The 25,023-nt window shown below is 40.8% G+C and overlaps 4 protein-coding genes across 4 annotated transcripts; 2 read left to right on the forward strand and 2 right to left on the reverse strand.

Moving 5' to 3' along the window:
- Positions 1 to 995: 995 nt before the first annotated feature.
- On the reverse strand, positions 996 to 1,753 carry MELLADRAFT_92758 (uncharacterized protein; the record flags this gene model as incomplete). Its single annotated transcript, XM_007415640.1, has 3 exons — positions 996 to 1,319; positions 1,361 to 1,525; positions 1,568 to 1,753. 3 exons carry the CDS (start codon positions 1,751 to 1,753, stop codon positions 996 to 998), a joined length of 675 nt encoding a protein of 224 aa, XP_007415702.1.
- A 2,597-nt stretch (positions 1,754 to 4,350) lies between these two features.
- MELLADRAFT_124415 (uncharacterized protein) lies at positions 4,351 to 5,731 on the forward strand (the record flags this gene model as incomplete). Its single annotated transcript, XM_007415567.1, has 5 exons — positions 4,351 to 4,578; positions 4,673 to 4,955; positions 5,030 to 5,050; positions 5,138 to 5,218; positions 5,283 to 5,731. The coding sequence occupies 5 exons, from the start codon at positions 4,351 to 4,353 to the stop codon at positions 5,729 to 5,731; spliced, it is 1,062 nt and encodes a 353-aa protein (XP_007415629.1).
- A 13,818-nt stretch (positions 5,732 to 19,549) lies between these two features.
- Positions 19,550 to 20,706, forward strand: MELLADRAFT_124414 (uncharacterized protein; the record flags this gene model as incomplete). The annotated part of the gene is made up of 5 exons (XM_007415568.1): positions 19,550 to 19,645; positions 19,735 to 20,011; positions 20,076 to 20,108; positions 20,196 to 20,273; positions 20,336 to 20,706. 5 exons carry the CDS (start codon positions 19,550 to 19,552, stop codon positions 20,704 to 20,706), a joined length of 855 nt encoding a protein of 284 aa, XP_007415630.1.
- A 1,432-nt stretch (positions 20,707 to 22,138) lies between these two features.
- Positions 22,139 to 23,651, reverse strand: MELLADRAFT_79093 (uncharacterized protein; the record flags this gene model as incomplete). Its single annotated transcript, XM_007415639.1, has 4 exons — positions 22,139 to 22,394; positions 22,472 to 22,785; positions 22,858 to 23,150; positions 23,279 to 23,651. 4 exons carry the CDS (start codon positions 23,589 to 23,591, stop codon positions 22,259 to 22,261), a joined length of 1,056 nt encoding a protein of 351 aa, XP_007415701.1.
- Between the last annotated feature and the right edge of the window lie 1,372 nt (positions 23,652 to 25,023).

The raw sequence follows: 25,023 nt of genomic DNA on the forward strand, positions 1-25,023 counted from the left end.
TTTCACCAAGGCATTCCGAAACACAACATCAACGATTGGGACTTCTATTGCCCACCAAACCATAACTCGGCACAAAACGCAAGAAAGAAAATTGAAGACAATATTCTGAAAGAAGTGACGGCAGGCAGGATGTGCGGTCCCTTTTCGAAAGAAGAAGTTAATGAAAAATTAGGATTCTTTAGGACAAATCCTTTAGGTGCAGTTGAAAATGGTGACGGCACCTTTCGTCCAATACACGATATGTCTTACCCCCGGTTCAACACTGACATTCCGTCAGTAAACTCTTTCGTAAATAAAGAGGAGTTTGAAACAACTTGGGATGACTTCAAACTCATAGCATTATTTATTAGACGGCTGAAAGAAGATGTGCTCATGGGAATATTTGATTGGGAGGGGGCGTATAGACAAATCCCGACACACCCCTCTCAATGGCCTTACTTGGCGATAATGGACTTCGAAAACAGGGTGTTTATAGACTTAATGATTGCATTCGGTGGCGTAGCGGGATGCGGCTCTTTCGGCGGTCCTGCAGATGGCTGGAAAGAGCTAATGAAGGCGGCCTTCAAGTTACTCGAAGCCTTCAGATGGGTGGATGATAACTTGTTGATCAAATTAAGGTCAGACAAGACAACCATGGTTGAAATAGTGAAGGCTAGTGAAGCACTAGGTGTAAAGACCAATGTAATGAAGTACTCCGAGTTTGGAGAAGAGCAAAAGTTTATTGGCTTTATATGGAATTGCGTGTTGAAAACAGTTTGATTACCTGACAAGAAACTTATAAAACGTAGAGCTGAAATAGATCACTTTCTCTCGAAAACAACGATAACAAAGAAAGAGATGCAAAGGTTTAATGAAAAGCTGAGTCATCTAACCTTGATCCTACCTCAACTGAAATGCTACCTCGTGGAAGGTTTTAGCTTCGTAGCGGCCTGGAAATCTCCAGGAAGAAGAACGATCCCAGAGGACGTGAGAGAAGACGTGGCCTATTGGAAGAGCTACCTGGAAAACTTAGACCCAACAAAAATAGTGCCCGACCACATCGTTAAGAACGTAGGATGGGTCGGAGACGCCTCAACTGATTTCGGTATTGGCGTCATAGTAGGGAAGGCCTGGTCACAGTTTAAATGGACACCAGGTTGGGATACACCTTCAGACCGTCCCAGAAGGACGATCGCCTGGGCCGAGACGGTAGCGGTTCGGCTTGGTATCTTGATGCTGAAGGAATTGCGACTAGAAACTGGCCTGGCCGGTTTCCGTTTCTCTTGCCTGACTGATAACACCACAACCGAGGGTGCAGCTAGAAACAGAAAGTCTCGCGACTTTTGGGTCAATAGGGAATGGCGAATCGTTCAGGACTTACTAGTCCAACTGGATTGCGATATAAACTTGGTAAGGGTAACCTCTGCGGACAACGAAGCCGATAAGTTATCACGAGGCCTCCGCCCTTCAAAAGGACAAAACAATCTTGTAACAGTCCCCATCCCTGCAGACCTGAAGCCTCTATTGTCACAAGTTTTCTACACGCCTCATTCAACCATCAACGGGCCATGACTTCAGCTCAACTCACCCTACAAAGATCAAGCTTAAATTCGACTCGACCGCTAAACGAAGCGGGGGAGTTAATGCTCAGCCAAGGGTGGGCAGCTTTGACGATTCGCCAGTATGCAGCAGCCGTGAACAAGTACTTCTTGTTCATGGGTGATGCAACTAGCCCCTTTCCTGCTAAATCGGACAACATATACAAATTCATCATCTGGTGCAGCGATCAATCAAACTCCACCTCAGTTATCAGCGAGACAATCAAATGTTACCTAACAGGCCTTAGGATGTGGCATTGCCTCCATGACGTGCAATTCCCTGAATTGAATCCGGACCGATTACGGATTCTGTTGAAGGCCACAAAGAATTGCGACCTGCTCCCATCCAAACGACGACGTGACGGATTAACTTTGATGGATCTCGAATACCTCATACAAAAACTACCAGGCAACAACCTTCCTAACGTCACGTTGCGGGCGATACTGCTCGTCGGCTTTTGGGGATTGGCAAGGCTTGGCGAACTTACCTTACACACCGACCACCCATCAGTTTTCATCCGGCGCCGTGATGTAGCTTTCGCAGAAGACTTCTCATCTGCGATAATACGAGTCAGATTGGCGAAGACTTCAGCTCCTGGCGAAGTACAACTCTTACACTTGAATCAGCAGCCTAACTGCTTGGATCCTATAGAAGCGCTGCGTCGCCTCTTGGCCGCGTCAACTGGCACCACTGATGACCCCTTATTTCGCGGTATCTTCTCCACCGAACCGATGAGACGCTCCTCGGTGCTGGCAGTACTTTGTCACCACCAACCACCATCACGGGTATGGTCTGGTCACAGCCTTCGCATAGGCGGCGCGTCGCTTCGAGCTAATTTAGGTTGTTCACTTCGTTCGCTAAGACGCGCTGGGCGCTGGAAATCGTCGGCCTACAAGTTGTACGTAAGGCGTTATTCACGGAAAACTTTCATTGCGACCAATAGATTAGTTCATCGGTTGCGTCGATAGGTTGCGCTACAGTAGTGTTTTTACGTTGTACTGGCCCCTTGACTTCCTATAGCAATACAGCACAACATGCGGTGGCACCTTCTAGGCTTTGAGCGGATTGAAACCACTCCCCCAGGGAGACTTCCCTCTACGAGTACGGGCTTCGAGACCCTTCGCAGGGCCTCGGCTCTTCAAGCCTTCACTCCCTGTGAGTGGGTTCGAAGGGTCTCTTGCCCGTACCGTAGTGACTTCTTCCTCTGACACACTTCGTGAGTTCTTTCTGAGTTCTCACGGTGTCGCGAGGGAGCTCTAGGTTTCTCCCAAAGCTCGCCATCCTCACTCTTGAACTTTTCAAGAGCAAGGATGGCTACCGCATCTATCTTCCTAGAGATAGTCCAGTAAGTCCAGATCCCGGCATCTAGGACTTGCTCCTCCCTCTCTCCACCTTCTTCCTTGGAAGGAGGAAAGGCATGGATTGGGTATGCCATTGGGAATGGATAATGCTCCACAGTATCTGAAGATATCCATCATCTTCAGTGAGGATTGATATGTAGATGTTGAATGAACGACTATGACTTCATATGGGGTCATATGGGGCTCATACAATACGGATGTGGCCATTGCTGGGATTTCCATTACAGAAAGGAGTCAGGTCCAATTTGGTTCTGCATCAAAAGGTGGAGATTGATTAGTAGTACTGGACACTTTTCACTGTGTTACATGCGTGGCAAGCTCACCGCTCTCGACCCCCGTGAGGCTCTTGGATTTCATTAATCTCCTTTTACTCTTGATGTGCACAGACAGCCTTGTGACACAGCAACTTCCGAGTGATGTGGTTATCGCAGCTGCGCGTGCATCTGGATGATTTGTCCTGTAGGGTATAGCGAAATTTAGAGAAAGGATTTCCTGAAAAAAACAACTGATAGCTGTGCAGGTCCGTCTAAAAAAATCATCACCATCAAACTTCCCCTTGGCTACGGTAAAGAGTAGCCAAACTTTTATCCCCACATATCAATTTATAGATCTGATGTATATGGAAAAGCGGACGACCCGGTCATCACCTACTCCCAGGCGCCGAAACTTTTATGCAATTACGGCCCAGGTAATATAAATGTGCGCAGACAGCCGGCACTCTATGACACGGCAACTAGCCATATTTCTACGAGAATGTCGCTGTGGCAGATGCACGTGTATATAGCGGTAGGGTGAAGCAAAATCAGGGGGAATGGCAGCCACAGTCTAGGTCTTGAGGGGTACAATCATCTTGAATGATTTTCAAACCATCCGGTTTGTATCCCTGACAAGTTTCAACAGGGCCGATGTGAATTGCGGTGAGCCTCGGCCTCCACTGCCTGCACACTACAGCAGTCTTTTCTCGAGAGGGAATACATACTGGGTGTGATGTAGATCATGACGGTCTTGGCCGGAGCGATACATGATGTACATATTCAACGTGACGACTGAGACCAATGTTCCACACTGAACTCGAATTAGCACTCGTCGTAAATTGAGCTCTAACCATATCATCGAGGCCTACAGAAGGATTTGAGACCGTGTTTTAGCCAAGGGGAACCAGTCTCATGCTCTGCCTTGCGCAGCATCTTTCGGTGCCGGCGAAGTGGTGCCGGAGTGGCGCTGTCGCGAAGATATCCGTCTCGAGTTTATATCCAGCCTGGGAATGGTCTTTGCTTACTATATAAGGGGAAGATCGTGACCAGTCTTCTTCAACCTCAATTTTTCTCTTTTCTCCTCTCGTGAAAACCTGTTCTGATTTATTTATACAACTTAAAAATTGAATCTTCGCGTGAATTGATAAGATCTCGTCATGGGCTTCAATAGTTCATACATTCGTTTCTGGGCTGGTTTGGCCATATCACTCTCTTTCAACTCAATTAGCCAGTCTGCGTTCATCCCCTTCATCGATGGGGCAAAGGCTGCGCAACAGGTGACCGTAAAGGATATCTCCACTCTTGATAACGCCAAAGTTGTGAAAGATATCAATGCCGCCTCGGATTCGGAAAAAGGAAAGGTTCTTTTGATGTTTGACATTGATGTGAGCGCTTTCAAGTCCTTCTGATCAATCATCAATGCAGCGATAAGAAAGAAGTCTTGATCATGAATGTTATTGTGTCCATTTGCTACAACAGGGAACCTTGAAATCTCACCTGGATAAATATAAAGAAAAAATCAATCCCTGGGTGCACGATCTCCTCGGCTCTTTGTCCCAAGACCCAAGATTTGCGGTATACTTGAACACTGGGAGGTCAGACGAATCCCTGCGCGCCAGCTACAAAGGAGATGAATTCAAGCAAATGGGGTGGTATGCTGAGCACGGTACACTCTTCAGTGCTCCTGGAGATTCAAAGGCAACAGACTTACGAGACAGAACTCAAAGGCAATGGCTTGGTAGTACAATGGAGCTCATAGAGGGTCAGTTGAGATGCCCAGAAAAACCCTGTCATGCTCAATTCTGACTCCTTCATCTGTAATGATAGACATGCTAGTCAGCAAGTCTGATGGCAAAGGTCAGATACACTTCCTTACTATTCCTTTTTTTATCAATCAACCCATGTCCGATCTACTGATGGCACAGCTTGACTTTTGATTCTTAGAATTATGGCCAGGTAAAGCGTCAAGGGACCAAGCAAAACAGGCCACTATTTCTTTCACCACGAGGCACCCGAACAAAGAATGTATGTGTTTTTGATCAGATCCTTTGATTCTCCGCAAAACTAAATCCTCGCATGAAAACTGCAGTTGACCAATTCTTCGAAGACCTCAAGGAAAAGCTGAAAGAAACATCTGTAGTTACTCAACACAAGGAGACAAAAACCTTGATTGAGGTCACACCAATAGGTATTAACAAAGGAACAGCAGTTGATCATTTGATGAGGCAAAAACAATATGATCTTGCGCTGGCAGCTGGAGATGATGAGCGGGATTTCACAATGCACGAAAGAATTCGACAGAATATGATGGAAGCGAAAAAAAAGGCTTATTCCATCATCATCACACAGGATTCTGAAAAGCCAACCGCGGCAAATTACAAACTTGGACACTTTCATGATTTCGTGCGAGATCTACTAGCAGAATTGTCACCTGGTTACAAGAACTCATATCCATTGAGAAAGTCACCGTCAATGCCGTGGACACAATCTGTTAAACTCAAAAATGAAAATGATGAAATTCATCAAGTAATTCGGTAGCTTTGTCAAACAATTGTCATATTACACAGCCCCTATCATGATCAAAGTTTTGTTTTTGTGTGCCAGAATATTTTTGTTATGTATCAGCAAAATGTCTTTAGGAGTAGCTAAAGTGTTTGTACTTCTATATCACAAGATCATTGATCCAAGTTGATCTGACATTAAATAAATGTAAACTATCCAATTGGGCGGCGGGCACCGCAATGTGAGTGATGGCTGAGTTTCTCAGATATCATCAAAAACACACAAAGTAGGAAAGAAAAACCTCACTACAAGTGATTTTGTATCAATGAATTACACCCTAAACTGCTGGTCACAGTGCTAGCATAATTCATCACTGGTATACACAGGAAGCATCAATTTCATTTCAATTTTCATGTTAATCAATCTTTTGACTTTTGTGTTCTCTCTGCACTTCAAGATGGACTACATGTTTCTATCATTGATGTTTCTGGTGAATGTGGGCTTTAATTGGATCAATTTCAACAATCTCAGAGGTGGCTTGCTTTTGCTACCCTCACCAGCATTCTGAGCTAGTCAACATTTTTTGGAATGTGTATCTGTGCAGTGATCTTGAATAACTTTTCAGATGAGGCACAATAGCACTAACCACTATCCAAAAATTTAAGCAGAAAAGCAAGTGCTTTTGGCTTTCTTATGACTTGATAGCAACACTTTGTTGCCATGACAATTAAGTGAATGACACAAAGCGTTGTTTTTTAGTTAGCATGACACGTATTAACATAAGCACATTCAATGTAATATTCTTTCTAACATCTTGACATCAGCTATTGTGTTCAATAAATCTTTACATACAACAACTGCCTTCTCTCTTTGTTGTTTCTTCTTTATTGAACTTAACAGTAATTTTCTCACAATCTCTTTTCTAGATTGTGATTTCTCTTTTTGAGCATCCATCAGTCTCATCATTAGACTGAAGTCTGATCTCAAACTTTGTCAGATAAATCCCGATACCACAATCTCTTTCAATTGTCACCATCACATTTAGATTGCAGTGAAGTTTGACAAAAAATAGCATATGGATGTCTTAGACTTTTGTATCCTTCACTTTTTCTTTTTGAAGAACCAGGGCTTAGATGGGTCATGTATAGATATTTAACTGAGACCATTTGAAACCACCATTATATTGAGTGTCTGATTATTTCTACAGCATAATGATATCACGTAGGCTCCTCTGGATATGCAACAGTATAACCAATCACTGCATTCCAATATATTTACCACTCCACTGAGTGGTCCTACAGTCAAACCCGCGCAAACACATAGTTTGGGGGGACACCTTTTGCTATGCATTTTGACGGGTTATGCAATTCTGTTGTCAAGTTGGCAGTAAAACCCATCAAGATTCATGACTTTTTCTATGCATTATCACTGGTTATGAACCTGCACAGGTATGCATTTGCGCGGGTTTGACTGTATCACATTCAAAACTCAATCTGAGATTTAAAATCAAAGATGTTAACAAAATATTTGAGATAGAGACCCTCAAAATTTTCCAGTGGATCACAGGGAATTGACAGACTGAACAAGTGAATCTTTTCTCTGAAGTTTGAGTGTGTCATCATGGTCTATTGTCCAGGGAATTCTTCCTTTGTAAGTATCCCTCCTCATCATCTAACATGTCTGGAAATCTCAAAATTGAAAGATACATTTACAACTAGAAATTTAGAATATGATCTGTAATGACTGCACATTTAGTTCAACATCATTCCCTTTGAAAAGTAAATTGCAATCCATTTCCTGACAGTTTGATTTAGAGATTTTACCAACCTTGAATTTCCCTCTTTCTCAAATAATTTCACTCCTCCCTTATCAAGCCTATGATCAAAGTGATTGCTGACTAATATAGCTCTCCTCTTTCATAAATGTACATTCTTGCACCATCAAATCAATTATCAATCCACTACGGACCATTTTCCAACCTTTTGCACCTATATTTTTGCTTTTTTCCTCAAATCTTAACCTTTCAATCTTCTTCTGCACTGCAAACGTTATTCAACTTCCCCAAGTGGGCAGGGAAAAGTGACCGGGAGTATGATTTGTCATAAAATGATCTCTCACTCCACACCTGAGCCATAACACCCACACTAGATATGTGTAGCAGGCTCAGTGAATATGTGGCCCTTTCAGATCAAAAAAAGCATTCAAAAGATTGACTACATACACTAACTCAATGTTTTGGTGTAATCTCTCAACTCAACTGCATGTAACACCCTTTCTGTTACTAAAAAATAGCTTCAACAATATTGCCTGAGCCGCTACAGAATTATATGTAGTGAATTTTTGGCACAATTTTTTCAAAGTCAAAAAAGTTACATATGGTATAACATGTAATTTATTTCTTCTGATGGGCAAGAAACTGAGCAGACCTGTATGTACATGATAGACAACTATTGAATTAGCTTGCTGCACATATGTAGTGTGGGTGAAATGGCTCAGGTGTGCAGTATTAGATTCTTTTATGACAAACTGTACTATTAATCATTTTTCTTTTCCAATTTGGGGAAGTTGAATGATGTTTACAGTCCTTTCATTCCTTTCATATCACATTTAATTCTAATGGATATAAGCTGAATTACTTTCTCTATCAATCTCAACTTTAATAGCAGATCATCAATTGAATCTTACTAATATTATTATTTTTAATATTTTTTGACTTTTTCTTTATTTCTTACTACCCTTATTACATAGTATGATAAATTTGTGAATGATGAGTGATATTTGAACAATTTATAAGAAACTATAAGACATCTGCTGACCATCAAAACAACCAATAAAATATTACTTTGAGTAAAAATATGTCTTTCACCATAAATTTGTAAAAGATTTGCTTATATAAGAGATCCCAATCACCACACGAGGTAATGTGATCTTTATACAGTGCTTCCATGAACCAGTGGTATATTCTAGTGAGTAACCCGTACATCTGGTAGATACTAAATAGTCTAAACCTGGTTTTGGACCAAAAACTGGATATCTCATGTGTCAGGAGCTCTGTGGCACAACCATATCACTTCCTCACATATGTTCAACACCCTCTTGATCAAACTTAACAAAGTCCATTTCTCCATGCAAGTCTTTGAGCAAGGAAATTCCACAACTAATTGTTGCTTTTTGGCATGAGTACTCAAAGCTTTTTGTCTTCTTAAGTTTTTTTTGCCATTTCTTGCTTTCCTCACTGATCACCCCAACCTGGCCCAACTATAAAAGTTGTTTGCCAGTATTTTCTACACACGCACATACCTGTAGATGTTGGAAATTCTGGGTGGTCAATTCTTTCTGTCCATTTGAAGGTTGTTAATATGTAATGCAGCCTGTATGGGGAGCTTTGTACAGGCCTGTTTTGGACTTCAAACCAAAACCCCAAATTTGGTTTCTGCTCACTGAAACAGTGATTCAGGTAATCAAAACTTGAGCAACTTTCTTTTGATGATAGAATTGGTTTGAATCTGCTTGTAATTTCAGGATTGTTGAGAACCACAACTAAGACCATTGAGCCACTTTTTAAAGTGGAAGATTTTCACAGTTGACTATTTTATTTTCATTTGTGACAATTCTGGGCCAGCAACGCAGGTGTTGCGTGTGGCGCTGCACCTGTGTTCTTGTTTTTCTGACTGCACCATAACATAGAATCAAATTCTAGGTTGCGGCCTGGACCGCTGCGCAACAAGCTCTGTTGAATTGATGGTTTTTTTGGGCCGCAACAACATTTGTTGTGTTGCTACCCAATAGAATTTTAATTTGATGTTTTTTGGCGCTGTTGCGCCTATTGCGTTGCGCAACGGTCAAGGCACTGCACAACATGACCTCACCTTTTGTTGTTGCAGAACTTACCGCAACACAGCGTCTAATGCTGGTTTTTGTTATGTGTTGTGGAGCACAACACCAAAAATCATGTGTGTTGCAGCGTGGTGCGTTGCTGGCACAGGGTTGTTTGTGAGTAGATGAATTACCTTGGTCCAAATATGATATTCAGAGAACACTAGTTTTTACAGACAATTTAAAATGAAGGATGGGTGTCAACAAGCTCCTACTGCCTTTCTGATTTAGTGATAAATCTGCAATAATTACCTCCAAATGGTGTACAGCAGAAATACAGTCCCACAGACCTTTACAAGCATGACGTAAGAGCTTGGAAAAAAACTTCAAGATCAAATTCATCAGAGTGATACCACCTTGATTAAGATTGGAACACATGTAGAACATACTGGCAAACAAATTTTGTAGAGGGGCCAGGCTTTGGTGATCAGTGAGGAAAGCCAGAAATTGGAAAAAACTACGTAAGGAGACATAAGTTTTTGAGTACTCATGCCAAAAAGCAATGATTAGTTGTAAGTTACTTGCTCAATGTCTCGCACAGAGCAAGGGATCTTGTTAATTTTACCTCTCAATTGAATACCCAGCAACTTCTCATGGATGACTTCTCAGATAAGTCAAAACAATCATTCTAATCCTCCACCACAGGACCCTGGAGATCCCCTATATGCCTGCCTAATTGGGTATTTAGGAATTGGCTTTTTTTGGTAAGAAGGGTTCACATGCCCTGAGTAGGAATTTCAAACAGTCAGGAAAAAAATCAGCAACGGAGCCTTATTTAACACATAAGAATATGTAAAAAAGTGGGGATTTTCTTTGGTGTTGCTGATACAACTGAGGTAGGAATCCAGGCAATATTGGATGATGTGTATAGATACCAATTCTGATGGCATCAAGTTTGAAGCTGAGGCAGGACATTTTTTTACACATTGTTACGTAAATGCTTATGGAAGAATGTCATATTATGACTGTTGGTGGCCCTTGGCATTGAGATGTCTGAAATTCTGGCAAAGGTTGGCAAGAAGATTGTTTCAATCAACTAAAAATATTTGAAGTTTCCTGAAAGTCCCCAAAACCCCTCAATACTGTTCAATTACAACTCCTTCTGTTTGATCTTGATAGATCTTGATGATACTAGGGCATATCCACTCTATCTTGTGTTATATCAACTTCTTTCATAGATTTTTCAGCTACAAGAAAGTTTTCATTGATAACTATGAATCAAACAGGCACTTTAGATAACTCAAGAAGGATTGAGATTGACTTGACCAATTATCTAGAGGACAAATATTATGGCTGTGATTGAACCAGCATATCCGAGGAGATCACAGTGAAAGGGAAGACTAAATCAAAGGATGTAGCAAAATTAAACTCCGCAAGTTCATCAAAAGACGATTCTGCAAAGCCAACAACCAGCATTCAAAGTTGAAGTGGTGGTCTATCTTTGCCTCAACAAGACTGGCAGTGTCTCGTGTAGTGGATGCAGCTTTTTTGTCAATTTAATTCTTGATTTTTTTCTTGTACTACTATTTTATTATTTTTTGGACGCTGAGAAAAGATAGCAAAGGTTTTTCCTACCTTGAAGGAGATTAAACTTCAAAATTCACCATTGAAAATCAGACAATACAGTGGTTGCTGGGTTTGAATCCAATTAAATACTGAAATTTGAACTTTTCATTTTTTTCTCAATGTCCAACATATAAAAAGATAGGTGTACCAAATTCCAGAAAAGATTGGGATGGAAATGCCAAAAAAATTGAGTGTCCTTATTGCAATGGAAGAAAATTTGGGGGGTCTCTTGAAAAAAAATGGTACTTTGTCAACAGGTAGGAACAACTCTGGCTTGCAGTGCTGCCAACCGCATTCTGGGCAGTGCAGCTCAAATCTAGCTCACTCAGGATGGGTAACTTTGAGGGTAGCAAGGTGAAAAACTCAAGAAAATTTAGTAGCTGATAGCGGAACTTTAAAAGTAGTGATTTTCTCACTGATATATGGTGTATAAAAGACTGTAGAGAGACATAAAATAACTAGCATTGTAAAGGGATGTAAAAGATCGCAAAGATAAGGAAACAATGTACAAGGGTGTAGTGATTTATTTGGATTGGGTCCTGAAGAACTAGTGACTACTTCAGATACACTTTTAGGTTCAAGAATTAGATCTAATCAGAGATCTTTCTTTGGAGAAAGGGGGAATGAGATTTCTGAAGTGCATTATTGTTGAAATGTAATATGAGATTCTTTTCTTCTCACACCACATTCAATTGATAGCCAATGGGGTAATGAGATATAGATGATGAGACAACGGCTACCGCTAGATTTTGACACTGATGCATCAAGTGCAGTAGGTGATCTTTGTATCAGACTACCATGATTGATAACATCAGATGTTAAATTTGAGAAAGGGGCAGATGAAAGTAACATTCTATTATCCTTATGAAACTGTAAATTGATTTGAGAATTGGAATGATGATGATGATGATTTGGTGTATTTAAAAAAATTGATCTACGAGAATTTGAATCAACTGGTTGAGCTCTTGGTCGATTTCAAATTGATATCAAGTTTTTTGTTTCAGTTTCAATTCTGGTATGTGAAAACAGTGAAGTGGAGTCTCCACTTCACTTGATTTCATTGATCTTGATATCTTTTTATTGTTGACTTCATCTCTAATCATCTTTGCTTCTATCACTAGAGTTGAGCAAAAAGTGAGATGGTATAAAATGTAACATAAGATAGTCAAGAACTATTTCTTTCTTTGTCTTTGATTGTATTCTTATATGACTCAACAAATTTAGAGCAATGAATAGAAATCAAGCTAATCCTGAAAAGCAAACTGTTAATGATAGTGAGAAGGAAAAACTGACAAGCCGAGCTGATTGACTCAGTGGTGTTATATTGTGAGCAACTTGGCAAGAGAGTTTGATACAGGTGACGTTGATGATGATAAAACAGTTGATATGAGTGATATTGTTGGAATTGTGTTGAGTAATTGAAGCTTTTCTAGAAAGAAGACAGATATGAGTCCAAGGTTAACAACTGGTACAAGCCGATAAGGTTGAAAGTGGTGAAATTCAAAGAAGAAATTACTTACCTTTATAGTATCATGAATTTTTTTTGTCCATGGCCGTGATCAAAAAGTTTTGACTTGTTGATTGAAACACTCAATTTGAGTGGGGATGTACAGACTGCACCAGAAGCTCTAGGCCAGCTGGGTCAGCGTAGAATTCAGGAAGATTGAGATGGCAGCAGAAAGTGCAGCACCCCAATATTTTGGGCCGCAAATGTCAGCAGGAGGCGCAACACCCTGGGTCCGAGCTTCCTGGTCAGCAGAGCGGCTACGCCTGGCGCTGCGCTCCACGCTTCTGGCTATGATGCAAACCAGAGTTGGTAGGAATCCAAGTTTTTTTTGAAGACCAGTGAAACTTGTGTAGGTAGAAGAGCAAAATATCTGGGTACCATCGAAAACCAGACAATCCAGTGGTTGCTGGGTTTGAATCCAGTTAAAAACTGAAATTTGAACTTTTTCATGTTTTCTCAATGTCAACATATCATAAAGTAGCTGTACCAAATTCCAGAAAAAAATTGGGATGTTTCATTGATCTAAAACGACAAAAAAATTGAGTGTCTTTATTGCAATGGAAGGAATTTTGGGGGGTCTCTTGAAAAAACTGGTACTTCATCAACAGGTAGGAATCCAAGATTTTTTTTAAGACTGGTGAAACTTGGGTAGGTAGGAGAGCAAAGTCTCTGGATACCACTGAAAACTGCTTGCTGGGTTTGAATCCAATTAAAAACTGAAATTTGAACTTTTTCATTTTTTCCTGATGTCCAACATATAACGAAATATTTGTACCAAATTCCAGAAAAAAATTGAGAGGCTTCATTGATCAGATGCCAAAAAACATTGAGGGTCCTTGATGCAATGGAAGGAATTTTGAGATGTCTTTTGAGACAAATGGTACTTTGTCAACAGGTAGGAATCCGAGATTTTTTGAAGGCCGGCAAAACTTGTGTAGGTAGGAGAACAAGATCTCCGGATTTCCATTGGGAGGGTATATCGGAGCTCTCCACTGTCCAGGGTCCTGTGTGAATCATGTCAGGATTTTACATTCAACTGAAATTTTATGATCTTGGAGGCAATGATTCATGTATCAAAATCACATTTGACTGAAATAGCTATAAAAAAGGACTCTCCGGCCGGAATATTCACTCAAATCGGAGTGCGAAATCTTCCAGTCAAGAGTCGTGTATTGATGTTAACACGCGGCCACATTTACTGCAGGTTACTGCGGATGCTTGGGCACTATTCTTGACTTGGAGTAGCAACGCCGCGCTTCGGCCCGTTATGATATTGACCCCATTACAGTTTTTGGGTATATCGGGCAGATATCAGGCTGAGACATGCGGTGCATGGCTTTGAGTCCATTCGCGCGATGTCATGTGTGAGGTGGTCGGTGCCAAATCGGTTTTGTCAACTCGATGGACAGTAGTGTACGGAAGATCATGTGTTGATCTGATAAACTTTTATAGAAGTTCAATCAGAACTTCGCTCAGGAAATAACAGAGAGATTGGAATGAAAAGCTCTCGAACCTATTCCGAACGGATTAGATAATATTCGTGAGGAAATGAACTCGAATGAAAAAGAGTAAAAATAGTTCAGATGAGAAAAAGGGGAACAACGGTTTCTGAACAGACACAAACTACAAATAGGTGAAAATTCTCCTCCTTCCTTTCCCAATCCGTCCTAGTCTCTTCTCATCTCTATGTTTCATTGCTGACCTCTTCTTTATCCCAATCCGTCACTACTTGGTTCAACATGTGGTTTCCTACTTAGGTTAAGTGGTGGTAATGGTGAAGGAGCTACAATAAGTTTAAGACCCCCCCTCGCCACCATTACCGGCTAATTTTGATGGTGGTAGTAAACCAAGATTGCTTCTAAAATTCGTGAATTTTGATCTATCTAATGATTTCGTCATTATGTCAGCAATCATATGTTCAGTAGGACAGTATAATATAGTAAATGTTTCATCCTTGATCTTCTCACGGATCCAGTGTAAATGAATTTCAACATGTTTTGTTCTTGCATGAAAAACCGGGTTCTTGGCTAAAGCTATTGATCCTTGATTATCTCCGTATAATGTTGTTGAACATAAATTCTCAAAACCTAAATCACTCATCAACCTTCTCACCCACACACCTTCCTGACCTGCATCCAGAAAACCACGGTATTCAGCCTCAGTAGATGATAAAGCAACAGTTGGTTGTTTTTTACTTCTCCAGGTTAATGCAGCACCATTGAGTAAGAATACATATCCTGACGTTGATCTTCGAGTCAAGGGACATCCTGCCCAGTTTGAGTCTGAGAATGCTACGGGTGTACTGGGAGATGGCGCCTTTGAGTCATTTTGAAGGAAGGGCATGTCCGAGGTTGATGTCAATTTTCCGTAAACAAGAGATAAGTGCATAGAACCACGTAAATATCGTAGGACTCTCTTGTAACACTGCCAATGGGTTAAACCGGGTTTTTCAAGAAATTGAGATAGTACGCTAACAACATGCGCTAAGTCAGGTCTTGTACATTGTGACAGATAGTTAAGAGATCCAACAGCTGCTCTATAATCATTTCCGCTAGCTATGAAGGCGTTGCGGTCATCTTCAGTTGCCACGCTTGGTGTTTCGTTTGACTGCATCGGAGTTCCAATAGGCTTACAATCTTCCATTCCATTTTCTTTTAGTAAACTTTCAATATAACGTTCTTGTGAAAATGAAATCTAGCGTTCAGCTCGATTTCTTGTTACCTTCATTCCCAACAAATAATCCACATTACCAAGATCCTTAATTTTAAATTCCTTCTTCAAACCATCCAAAATCCAATCTACATCCTTTCCCGCAAGCGCCATGTCATCAACCCAAACATAAACATAAGATCGTTGTTGATTTTCATCAACATGAATGAACAGACAAGGATCGGCAGAACTAATGTGAAAACCGTTTGAAGTGAACCAGTCGGATACTGTCATATACCAGTTTCGTGCTGACTGCTTCAAACCGTACAGAGATTGTAGCACTTGTATGCATGCATCCGGATCATCAATAAGTAGTTTGAACTTTAGGTAAATTTTTGAGTTAATTGGTAATGATTTTAACCATTCGATGAATCCTTCTGGGGCTCTGATGTAAACTTCTTCTCCTTTGGCAAGTGATGAGTTAAGAAATGCTGTAACGAAATCTGCTTGTCTAAATTCCAAGTCTTCTAATGCGGTAATGGCACCCACGGCTCGTAGAGTAGCTATTCTTCCAGTGGGAGAAAACGTTTCATGATAATCAATACCTTCCTTTTGACGAAAACCTTGAGCAACACATCTTGCTTTATACCTTCCATCTAATTTCTTGTTTAGAAGTAATCGGGTACCAATGAATTTTCGGCCTTTAGGGATTGATTTACATATTTCAAAGACATTATTTTCAATAAGTGAATTAAATTCATCATGAACAGCATCTCTCCACTTTAACCAGTCGGATCCTAATTTCGCTTTTGAGTAACTAGCTGGATCGATGATGTTGTCAAGTGGGGTGTAGGGTAAAGATGATTCGATTTCGTTACCAATTGATGAGATTAATGCTGATGCCTGAGCTATCATGGCGGATACATTTGGAGCGGGAATTCCTCGTATGTGATTTGACCTTCGAACGTTACGTTGAGGTTGATTTTGAGCATTACGTTCTTCTCGAATTGCCTCAGCCATGGCGGGATTGTGAATTCGGATTCTGATTGGATCCTGTGGAATCGGGTTATTACCTCCTTCATTTACTTCAGGACCATCTTCATTTGGTTGAACATCAGGTTGATCATTGTTGATAGGATTTTCGGGTTCATTAGGTAAATCATCATCGACTTGATTATTTTCATGATTGTTGTTAACTTGCTCATCATTTTCAATATTATCATCATATTCAACATCATCTTCTACGGCGATCTCGGACGTGTGATTTGATTTAGATCCAAGTGAAGGAAACTCGTTTTCATTAAAAACAACATCATGTGATAAGATTAATTTGCGATCACTAATACGGATCAACCGATAGTTCTTGGTACCTTCAGTAAAGCCTAGAAGTATGCATTTATCTGCTCGAGCATTGAATTTACCATTACGGTTTGCTGACGGTATATGCTTATATGCAGCACAGCCGAAGATCTTGATATGATTCACATTAGGAAGCTTCTTGTTGATGATTTCAAATGGAGTTTTAAAACAGGCTGCAGATGACGGGGTACGATTTTCAAGATAAGTTGCTGTTATAACTGCTTCTCCCCAGAATGATGTTGGAAGAGAACATTGAGCTATCATCGTTCTAGCTTTTTCAACGGTGATTCGATTTCCTCTTTCAGATATTGGATTTTGCTGAGGAGTATGCGGAGCAGTAACTTGGTGAATAATACCAGAGTCTTTACATAACCTATCCATTTCATGATTTATGTATTCACCTCCACCATCGCTGACAAAAACTTTAATCTTCTTACTGAATTGATTTTCAACAAGAGACTTGAATTCCTTGAAGATTTTAATGAAATCATTCTTATTTTTGAGTAGGTAAATCCAGCGATATGAAGAGAATCCATCAGTGAATTTAACATAGTATTGTGCACCTCCTATAGATGATGGGGTAATTTTTCCACTTAAGTCTGAATGAATGACGTCTAATGGTGAACTGGGCTTTGGAATCGTGCCTGGAAATCGGTTTCTAGTTGATTTTCCTAATGCACAGGGCTCACAGAAAGGTAAAGGCGTGATTTTCAAATTGATTCCTTCAGTGCACTCAGCTGCTTTTTTTAAGTTTTGTTCACATGGATGTCCTAAACGCTTATGCCAAATAGCTGAGGTGTGAAGGGCGTTATTTGATTGATGAATTTTAATGATTTCAATATTCAAGATAAGAAGTTTATTGATGATATTTCCATCAAGTATAACAGTATCATTCTTTTTAAGCACGAACATATTGCTATTACAGTAAACAAGTTGGACACCTTTCCTCCAGAATGGAGTAAGCGAAAACAGATTGTGTGGTAAAGAGGGAACATGGAAAGCATCATTGATATCATATTGACCATATTTAGATTTGATGGTAACAGTGCCTTTTCCAATAGCCTTAATTACTCGGCCTTCCTCTCCTATGCTAATATCAATACTGCAGTTGGTGTATGTTTTGAATGCATCCCTAGACTTGAACATTGGATCAGAAGCACCTGAATCGAGAAGATTTGATTCAGGACTAGTTGAGCATACGAAGTTCGAGATTCGAGGAAGTTGAACTGACCCAGGAATAGAATCGTCCACGCCTGCATAGCTTGCGACGGTAGGGATTTCCGGGTCTTCGGCAGGTTTCTGAGATCGATAACGGTTTCGATTAGGGGCTAGGTGTCGATACTTCTTCCAGCACTTCGTCTCTTCGTGACCGGTTTTCTTGCAATGAGTGCAGGTGACCTCACTACGAGTAGACTTTGCGTTGACATGATTCGCAGTTGCTCGGTTTGCTTCAATTCCGCTAGTTGCAGTTTGAAGTTGGTCTTGCTCCAGCCTATGTAGCATGAAATCGAGGTTTTGATCCGGGAAACCGTGAGTCATAACTCTAACAAAAGATTCGTACTCAGGGGGAAGTTTCGACAGGGCCATGATGACTTTCATTTCTTCACCCATCTTGAAACCAGACCTTCTCAATTCATTAGCACTTGATCGGACTTCTTTGACAAATGTTTCAACGTCGGTAAACACGATATTGGCGAATTTAGTGAAGAGAGTTGTTTGATTGAGCATGTTTTCACCGATATACTTTTCACGGAGTAAAGTCCAAAGCATGAAAGCATTTCGTGCTTTACCGACTTCCTCATTGCTACTGACAAGAGCTAGGTTGTCTTCATTCAGGTAATCAATGATGAGGTTGTAAGCTCTCTTACTTTTGATTCGATATGCTTCTTTCATTAGATCAGTTGGTTCGGATCCTTGAATTCGAGCGACCTTTTCTGTTCCGAGTGCTATCTCGAGGAGGCCGGATCGGTCGAGTTTACATTTGATCATTGTAACCCAAGTGAGGTAGTTCTTCGTGGTCAGAAGCATCCGAGATGATGGACTCTTCTCCGCATCGAGCTCCATCGACATTTTAGCTTCTCTTAGAGTTCCTGGTACTGATAATGTGATAAACTTTTATAGAAGTTCAATCAGAACTTCGCTCAGGAAATAACAGAGAGATTGGAATGAAAAGCTCTCGAACCTATTCCGAACGGATTAGATAATATTCGTGAGGAAATGAACTCGAATGAAAAAGAGTAAAAATAGTTCAGATGAGAAAAAGGGGAACAACGGTTTCTGAACAGACACAAACTACAAATAGGTGAAAATTCTCCTCCTTCCTTTCCCAATCCGTCCTAGTCTCTTCTCATCTCTATGTTTCATTGCTGACCTCTTCTTTATCCCAATCCGTCACTACTTGGTTCAACATGTGGTTTCCTACTTAGGTTAAGTGGTGGTAATGGTGAAGGAGCTACAATAAGTTTAAGATGAGCATGATTGAATATTTTCAAGACAAGTATGAATTTTCTTCAATATCTGATGCTTGTTATAAGATGACATTCAACAAAAAGAAAACTTATCTGACCTCGCAGAAAGCAATTTTTCTGAAGTTACAACACAACTTCAGCTTCTGATCCTTATCATACAGATCACCCAAGATGAGATTCAAATCTGAACTGCGTGATATTCGGGAATTTTTCTAACCTTTATAGGGGACCGATCAATCATTTAAAAGAGTGCAATTATCCCGCTATGTAGTCTCACTTCTCCCCATTATCTAGTGACATCCAGTTTATAAGGGTGATAACTAAGGTTCTTTATAATTCGTATTCAACTCCAACATGGTATTGCATAGCTCCTTCCTTTGTTTCTGGGTGGCTTTCTTCATGTCACTCTCCTTGAGTTCATACCTTGTTATGGCACTTTCCACGTTCGATTGCGCAAGTTTCGTTGAAACCGCCAAAGAATATAGAGGAGACAGTGGAAGCGTTCTTCTTATGTTTGATGTTGATGTAAGTAGCCATAATTATGTCTATTTATCTTTAGACACCAGCACAGTCATCCTTGTCGCAACTGATATGTTTCACGTTTGTTCATTCAGGGAACGCTGAAATCACACATGGATGGAAATCGAAACAGAGTAGGAAGATGGGTAGACAAATTGCTTCAAGCCTTATGCGACGAGCCGGGTTACCATGTGTATCTGAACACTGGGAAGTCCAGGGACTCTTTGATAAGAAACTATCGTGCAATTACAAATTTGGGGTGGTATGGTGAACATGGTGCGCTCTACAAAGCACCTACAGCCGCATACCACGACTCTGAGTTTATTGCATACGACAAGAATTGGGTCGAGACGACCAAGGAGCAACTTAAAAGTCAGTGATTTCAAAACAACAGATGTAGTCTTGGAAACTGACCACGCAGAGCTTATGATCACAGCTATTCGAAATGAAATGGGTTATAGGCATCCAAGTCAGATACCATTTTTGTCATCTTTCGTCATCCAGCCTGCCTTTTTGGGATGCTAAATCTCACTGATCCGCTTGATTCGACCTTCAGATTGGCCAGGTAGAGGGAAAATGGACCCAGAGAAACTTGCCACGATCACCTTCACAACAAAGTCACAAAATCACGATTGTAAGCTGCCTTTTTGCCTTCCCTCGGGACATCGCAGAATTTGACGACTTTGTTTTCCGCAGTCAACGATTTCTGGACACGCATCTCAAGTGAATTATCGGACAACGACGCCAGAGTGACTTATCACTATGCGAGCGGCACTTTGATGGAGATAACGCCCCCCGATGTTCACAAAGGAACCGCGGTGGAGCATCTGAGGGATCAAATTGAACATCCGTATCATCTTGCACTTGCGGTGGGAGATGATGAGCGAGATTCGGACATGTTTCGAGCAATCAAAACGTCCGGGATTACCTCAGATCCATACACGGTCATGATCACCGAACAAGCGGGACCAGACACAGAGGCTCAGTATAGGTTGGGGCATTACTACGAGCTTTTGAAGATGCTACAACAATTGGTACCTGACTTTACCGACCCATTCCCTGTGTAAATCATCGGAATGTGCAAAACCTATGAAAGCTGAATAGCAAATTTGTCAATGTCCTCAGTGTTATCTAAGTATTCAATCGAAATTTCCTTTACATCAGGGATTTTGTTATGTCAGGAGGTGTCGAAGAAGTGATGATCCCATGTTTTTTGAATCATTTATCCACTATGTGTTGGTTGCGTATAAGTCAGGCTTGGAAAATGAAATAATCAGACCAATTCCACGTCTTGGGAGTCTTACATGCAATTCTCCTGCATCAAGCTTTATAAGAGTCATCCTCGGCCTTCTATAGCCTGATAAGTCAAAGATAAAGAGAGCAAGTTGTTCAAACTTGGACTTTTATTTGATATGTTCTGACATCAACTTGCCATGAGGTTTGCTTGTGATCATTAGCTGCCATCACTCTTGGCAAGATAAGTGCGCGGAAAGACAAAAAAGTAATAGCTGATATTCTTAGTTATCAGACTAAGAATTTTAAAATCAATTTCATTCCAGATACAAGAAAGCGAATTCTTGAAAACGTGCCAAGGACGCTCTGCAAAAGCTCAAGAGCGATTAATGATCAAAGGGTCTACTGACAATCCATAAGTCGATGGGACTGGTGATGAGATAAATTCAGGTTTCCCCTGATACATAAAACATGACGGCTTGTAAAGGACTTATATGAGTCAAGAGTGGCGGTCATTTCTCTTCCCAATGCCCTATGAACTCAGAGTCATAGATCTTGCTTCCTTCGTAGCTAATTCCAGTGTGTTTGGTAAACTCTTTGCACAAAAAACTGATGACAGATTTTTCAAGGTCATAAATATAGTCGTAATTGGAGTCAATGTAGATTTGAGACTTCTTGAGTACGGCGTTTATAGAGGTTTATAGATCTTGAGTTTGGCAAGAACCAGACTTTCTTTCGGAATGAAAGTTTAATTAGAGCACCTTGAGTGAAAATGGACAATTGAAAACGCAAGGACGTATAATATATACACTAGATCATATTCAAGAGCTCCAGGCATCAAGTTTACAGGTAAGTAGTATGGGGGATTACCTAGCTATGCTATTACTATGCTTGAGGTCGTCACAGCAACCCTAACTTAACCAAGTCTGAATTGTTCTTTGCGGGACGTTATCAACCTCAAGTCAGAGATCTGCAAATAAATCCGAGCAAAGTGATCTGTGGGCCGCTCAAGTAAAGAGAGAAAAGCAATTGAGGAAATATTATAATAAGACATGTGATATGTCAAAAGACTATTGACACGATTTTCTGGAGTGAACAGGATTGCAAGTATGAGTCCCAAGTTGTGGAGCTCTTAAGGAAACACAGGATTCCAACAAGCACATCATGACTGATGGATATGAATTTGTATAATCTGGTATTTTGTGGGTTTTCAATTTTATTTTTGGGTGTCTCAATAGACTCAAATTTCGAATTGTCAATGGGCTTGCTTTGTAACACTATGTATAATTAAAAAGCACTATGCAAAAATTAAACAAAAAAGGGATACTTCCTTACAACAAGCTGGTACAAATTGAAAGAATGTTTAAAGGATACTTCACGAGTACCTTACCACGCAAGCAGGCTATTGGAGTTTAAGGTACCAAGCCCAAATCCACCTTTCAATAATTCTGGAATCACTCTGTGGTTCAAAACTGTTTCCTTAATTATTCGCTCACAATCTGATGGCATCACCCGACCATACCTTTAGAAGAAAATGTTGGGAAGATGAGCCAATGATAATCACAGTCAACCATCTGAAGATAGAAATTCTGTGCTCACCAAACTGAAGCTCCATTGGGAAAGTTGATAATCATATTTCCGGCAAATTTATGACCACCCGAATGTGAAATATTGAAAATGCCAACTAAGGGTTCTTCAGAAGGGTGCACAGCTCCATCACATCTTGTATCAACTTGCCACGTTGTTTCTAGGCTCTCAAAGACATCAACCAGTGCATCTTTCAAGATAGGTGCGGCGATTGCGCAACGTTTGTCCCGGGTCTTGTGAGAGCAAAGTAAGATGATAAGCTGATGTGGCAATCGCGGGAAGAGATCAATAGGCAACGGCAACTTCGGCAGATGGGAAGGAGTAACCTAGAATTCAAGCGAAGGAAGACAATGATAAACAGTTTGTATGTCGTGAGTTTTCACGACTCCTCGACGTACGTCCGGCATCAAAACCCAGTTGGGGAGGATAATCAAGCTATGCGTGTCATCATCGTCGGACGAACTGAAGTGCGAGGAGCTGAAAATGGCAACTGTCAATTGACCTTCACGGCCACTAATCCCTGGAGCAGCATGTGCCGTACAGGGGCGTGGCAATGGAAGAACACCTGCAATGCTGGGTTTACGCTGAGGATCGATCGGTGTTGATGGTTTTGGATAGGCTTGTCGAAGTGCACCAGGTAGGCTATGAACGTCAGCGCAGACATCATGCGGCCAATCTGTTTTACCGCTACCTGAGGTTGACAAAATCAGCCGATGGCCGAATGTGACATGACCAGAGGCATGACCAGAATATTCAGTGTCTCCTCTTCCGATGAGTAGTTCACAGGGGGGATGTTTCAAGTAGAGAAAGAAGCGCAACTGCAGAGAATCAAATAATCGTAATCCTTGATTGCACCTAGCAAAGGAGTAGTTGTATCGATGGCAAATGAGGAAGGATAACCTTCCATATTCATAGGTCCCGAGCAGGCCTCAGCACATGTTGCGCAATCAGAATCGGATACGGTCGAGATTGGAACCCCGACTTCTTTGAGTGAAGTGATGATCTCTGATGAAGGAAAATGACGAGATACTCTTGATTCTTTTGATGAAGGCGATTCGGTGCTGGTAGTAGATGAAGACGAGCTCGAAGGGTTCGCACGTGTCCCAAATACGACATTGAGGAAGGATGACATCTAGAACACCCCAGATAATAGATTTGATGTGAGGCCGAATGCAAATAAAATGAATTGATGGGATGGAAGGATGAATTGTGAAGCCCAGTCTGAGCAATCGTTCACCCCAACGCTCTGGATCTTCAGCATTTATCGACTCCCCTGACGTCACTATGTATCATGTATGTAGCTGGCTCCTAGTGGCACGTGACCGCCTTGAGGGGTGCGCTTTGATGCGCAGCTAGATACCTTCATGAAAGCTTATTTCATCGTCACAGTCATGATCTTCATCAGTGCATTTCGGTTCGATGATAGTGACACGGTTTAGAAAGCTTCCTGAATGACCTAATCTCAGCCGCCCACGCATTTATCGGGCGCCATCAAGGTAACTTTCTTATACTTCTTATCTGGGTTGCTTGGGGCCAATTTGATGATTTGACGAGTTGCTTGAGATGAACGAAGCTATAAAGTAGAACATACGACAGTATCATAAACCGGTTTAATCATAAACAACTTTTTCAGAGATTTGTGTCAAATTCTGGACTTCACTCAGTGTCATTCGTATATAGACAGAGAAAATAAATGTGGCTATGGGGATTGCTACATATGTGATGGGTCTGAAATACTTGTCAATGTGTGAAGCCCCAGAATTGGCGGAAAAAATGAACCCTTTTTTAAGGCATTTGGATTGAATTGAAAATGTTATTAACAATTGTGTCTCTGCAAATCATGATGCAGAATAGTACGGACAGGGAGTATAAATGCAGCGATGAGAATAACTACATATATGGTGAGTGTGATGTATTAGTGTAGTCATATAGCGCTAACACGTGCAGAAAAAATGAGCCATTTTTCAAGGCTTTTGGATCACAATTGAAAAAGGTATTGACAAATGTGTCCTTGCAAGTCATAACAGGGAAATAATGCTGAATGTTGAAGATAAATTTGGCCATGAGAATTACTACATATGTGGTGAGTGTGACATGATAGTAAATTCATGAAGCCCTAGCTTGAGCGGAAAAAATGACCCACTTTTCACGCATCTTTCCCAGAAACTGAGAAAGTTATGGAAAATCTTGTTATTTTGACCCAGAAGTGTGGCATGAAGTGTCATGTGCAAGCACCACACAACTCCTTGTTTTGAGTACAAATGATGAGATTTCCCATAACTTTCTCAGTTTATGGTCAAGATGCTTGGAAAGTGGATCATTTTTTCCACCCATAATAGCACTTTATGAATTTACTATCATATCACACTCACCACATATGTAGTAATTTCCATACCCACATTTATCTTCACTATTTAGCATTACTTTGCCATTATGATTTGCAAGGACACAATTGTTAATAACATTTTCAGTTGTAATCCAAATGCCTTAAAAAAGGGTTCATTTTTTCCGCCAATGCTGGGGCTTCATGAATTGACAAGTCACAGGGGCCAAACCAAGAGCTC

Source organism: Melampsora larici-populina (genome assembly GCF_000204055.1).
Source record: "Melampsora larici-populina 98AG31 unplaced genomic scaffold MELLAscaffold_52, whole genome shotgun sequence".
Classification (NCBI taxonomy): Eukaryota; Fungi; Basidiomycota; class Pucciniomycetes; order Pucciniales; family Melampsoraceae; genus Melampsora; species Melampsora laricis-populina.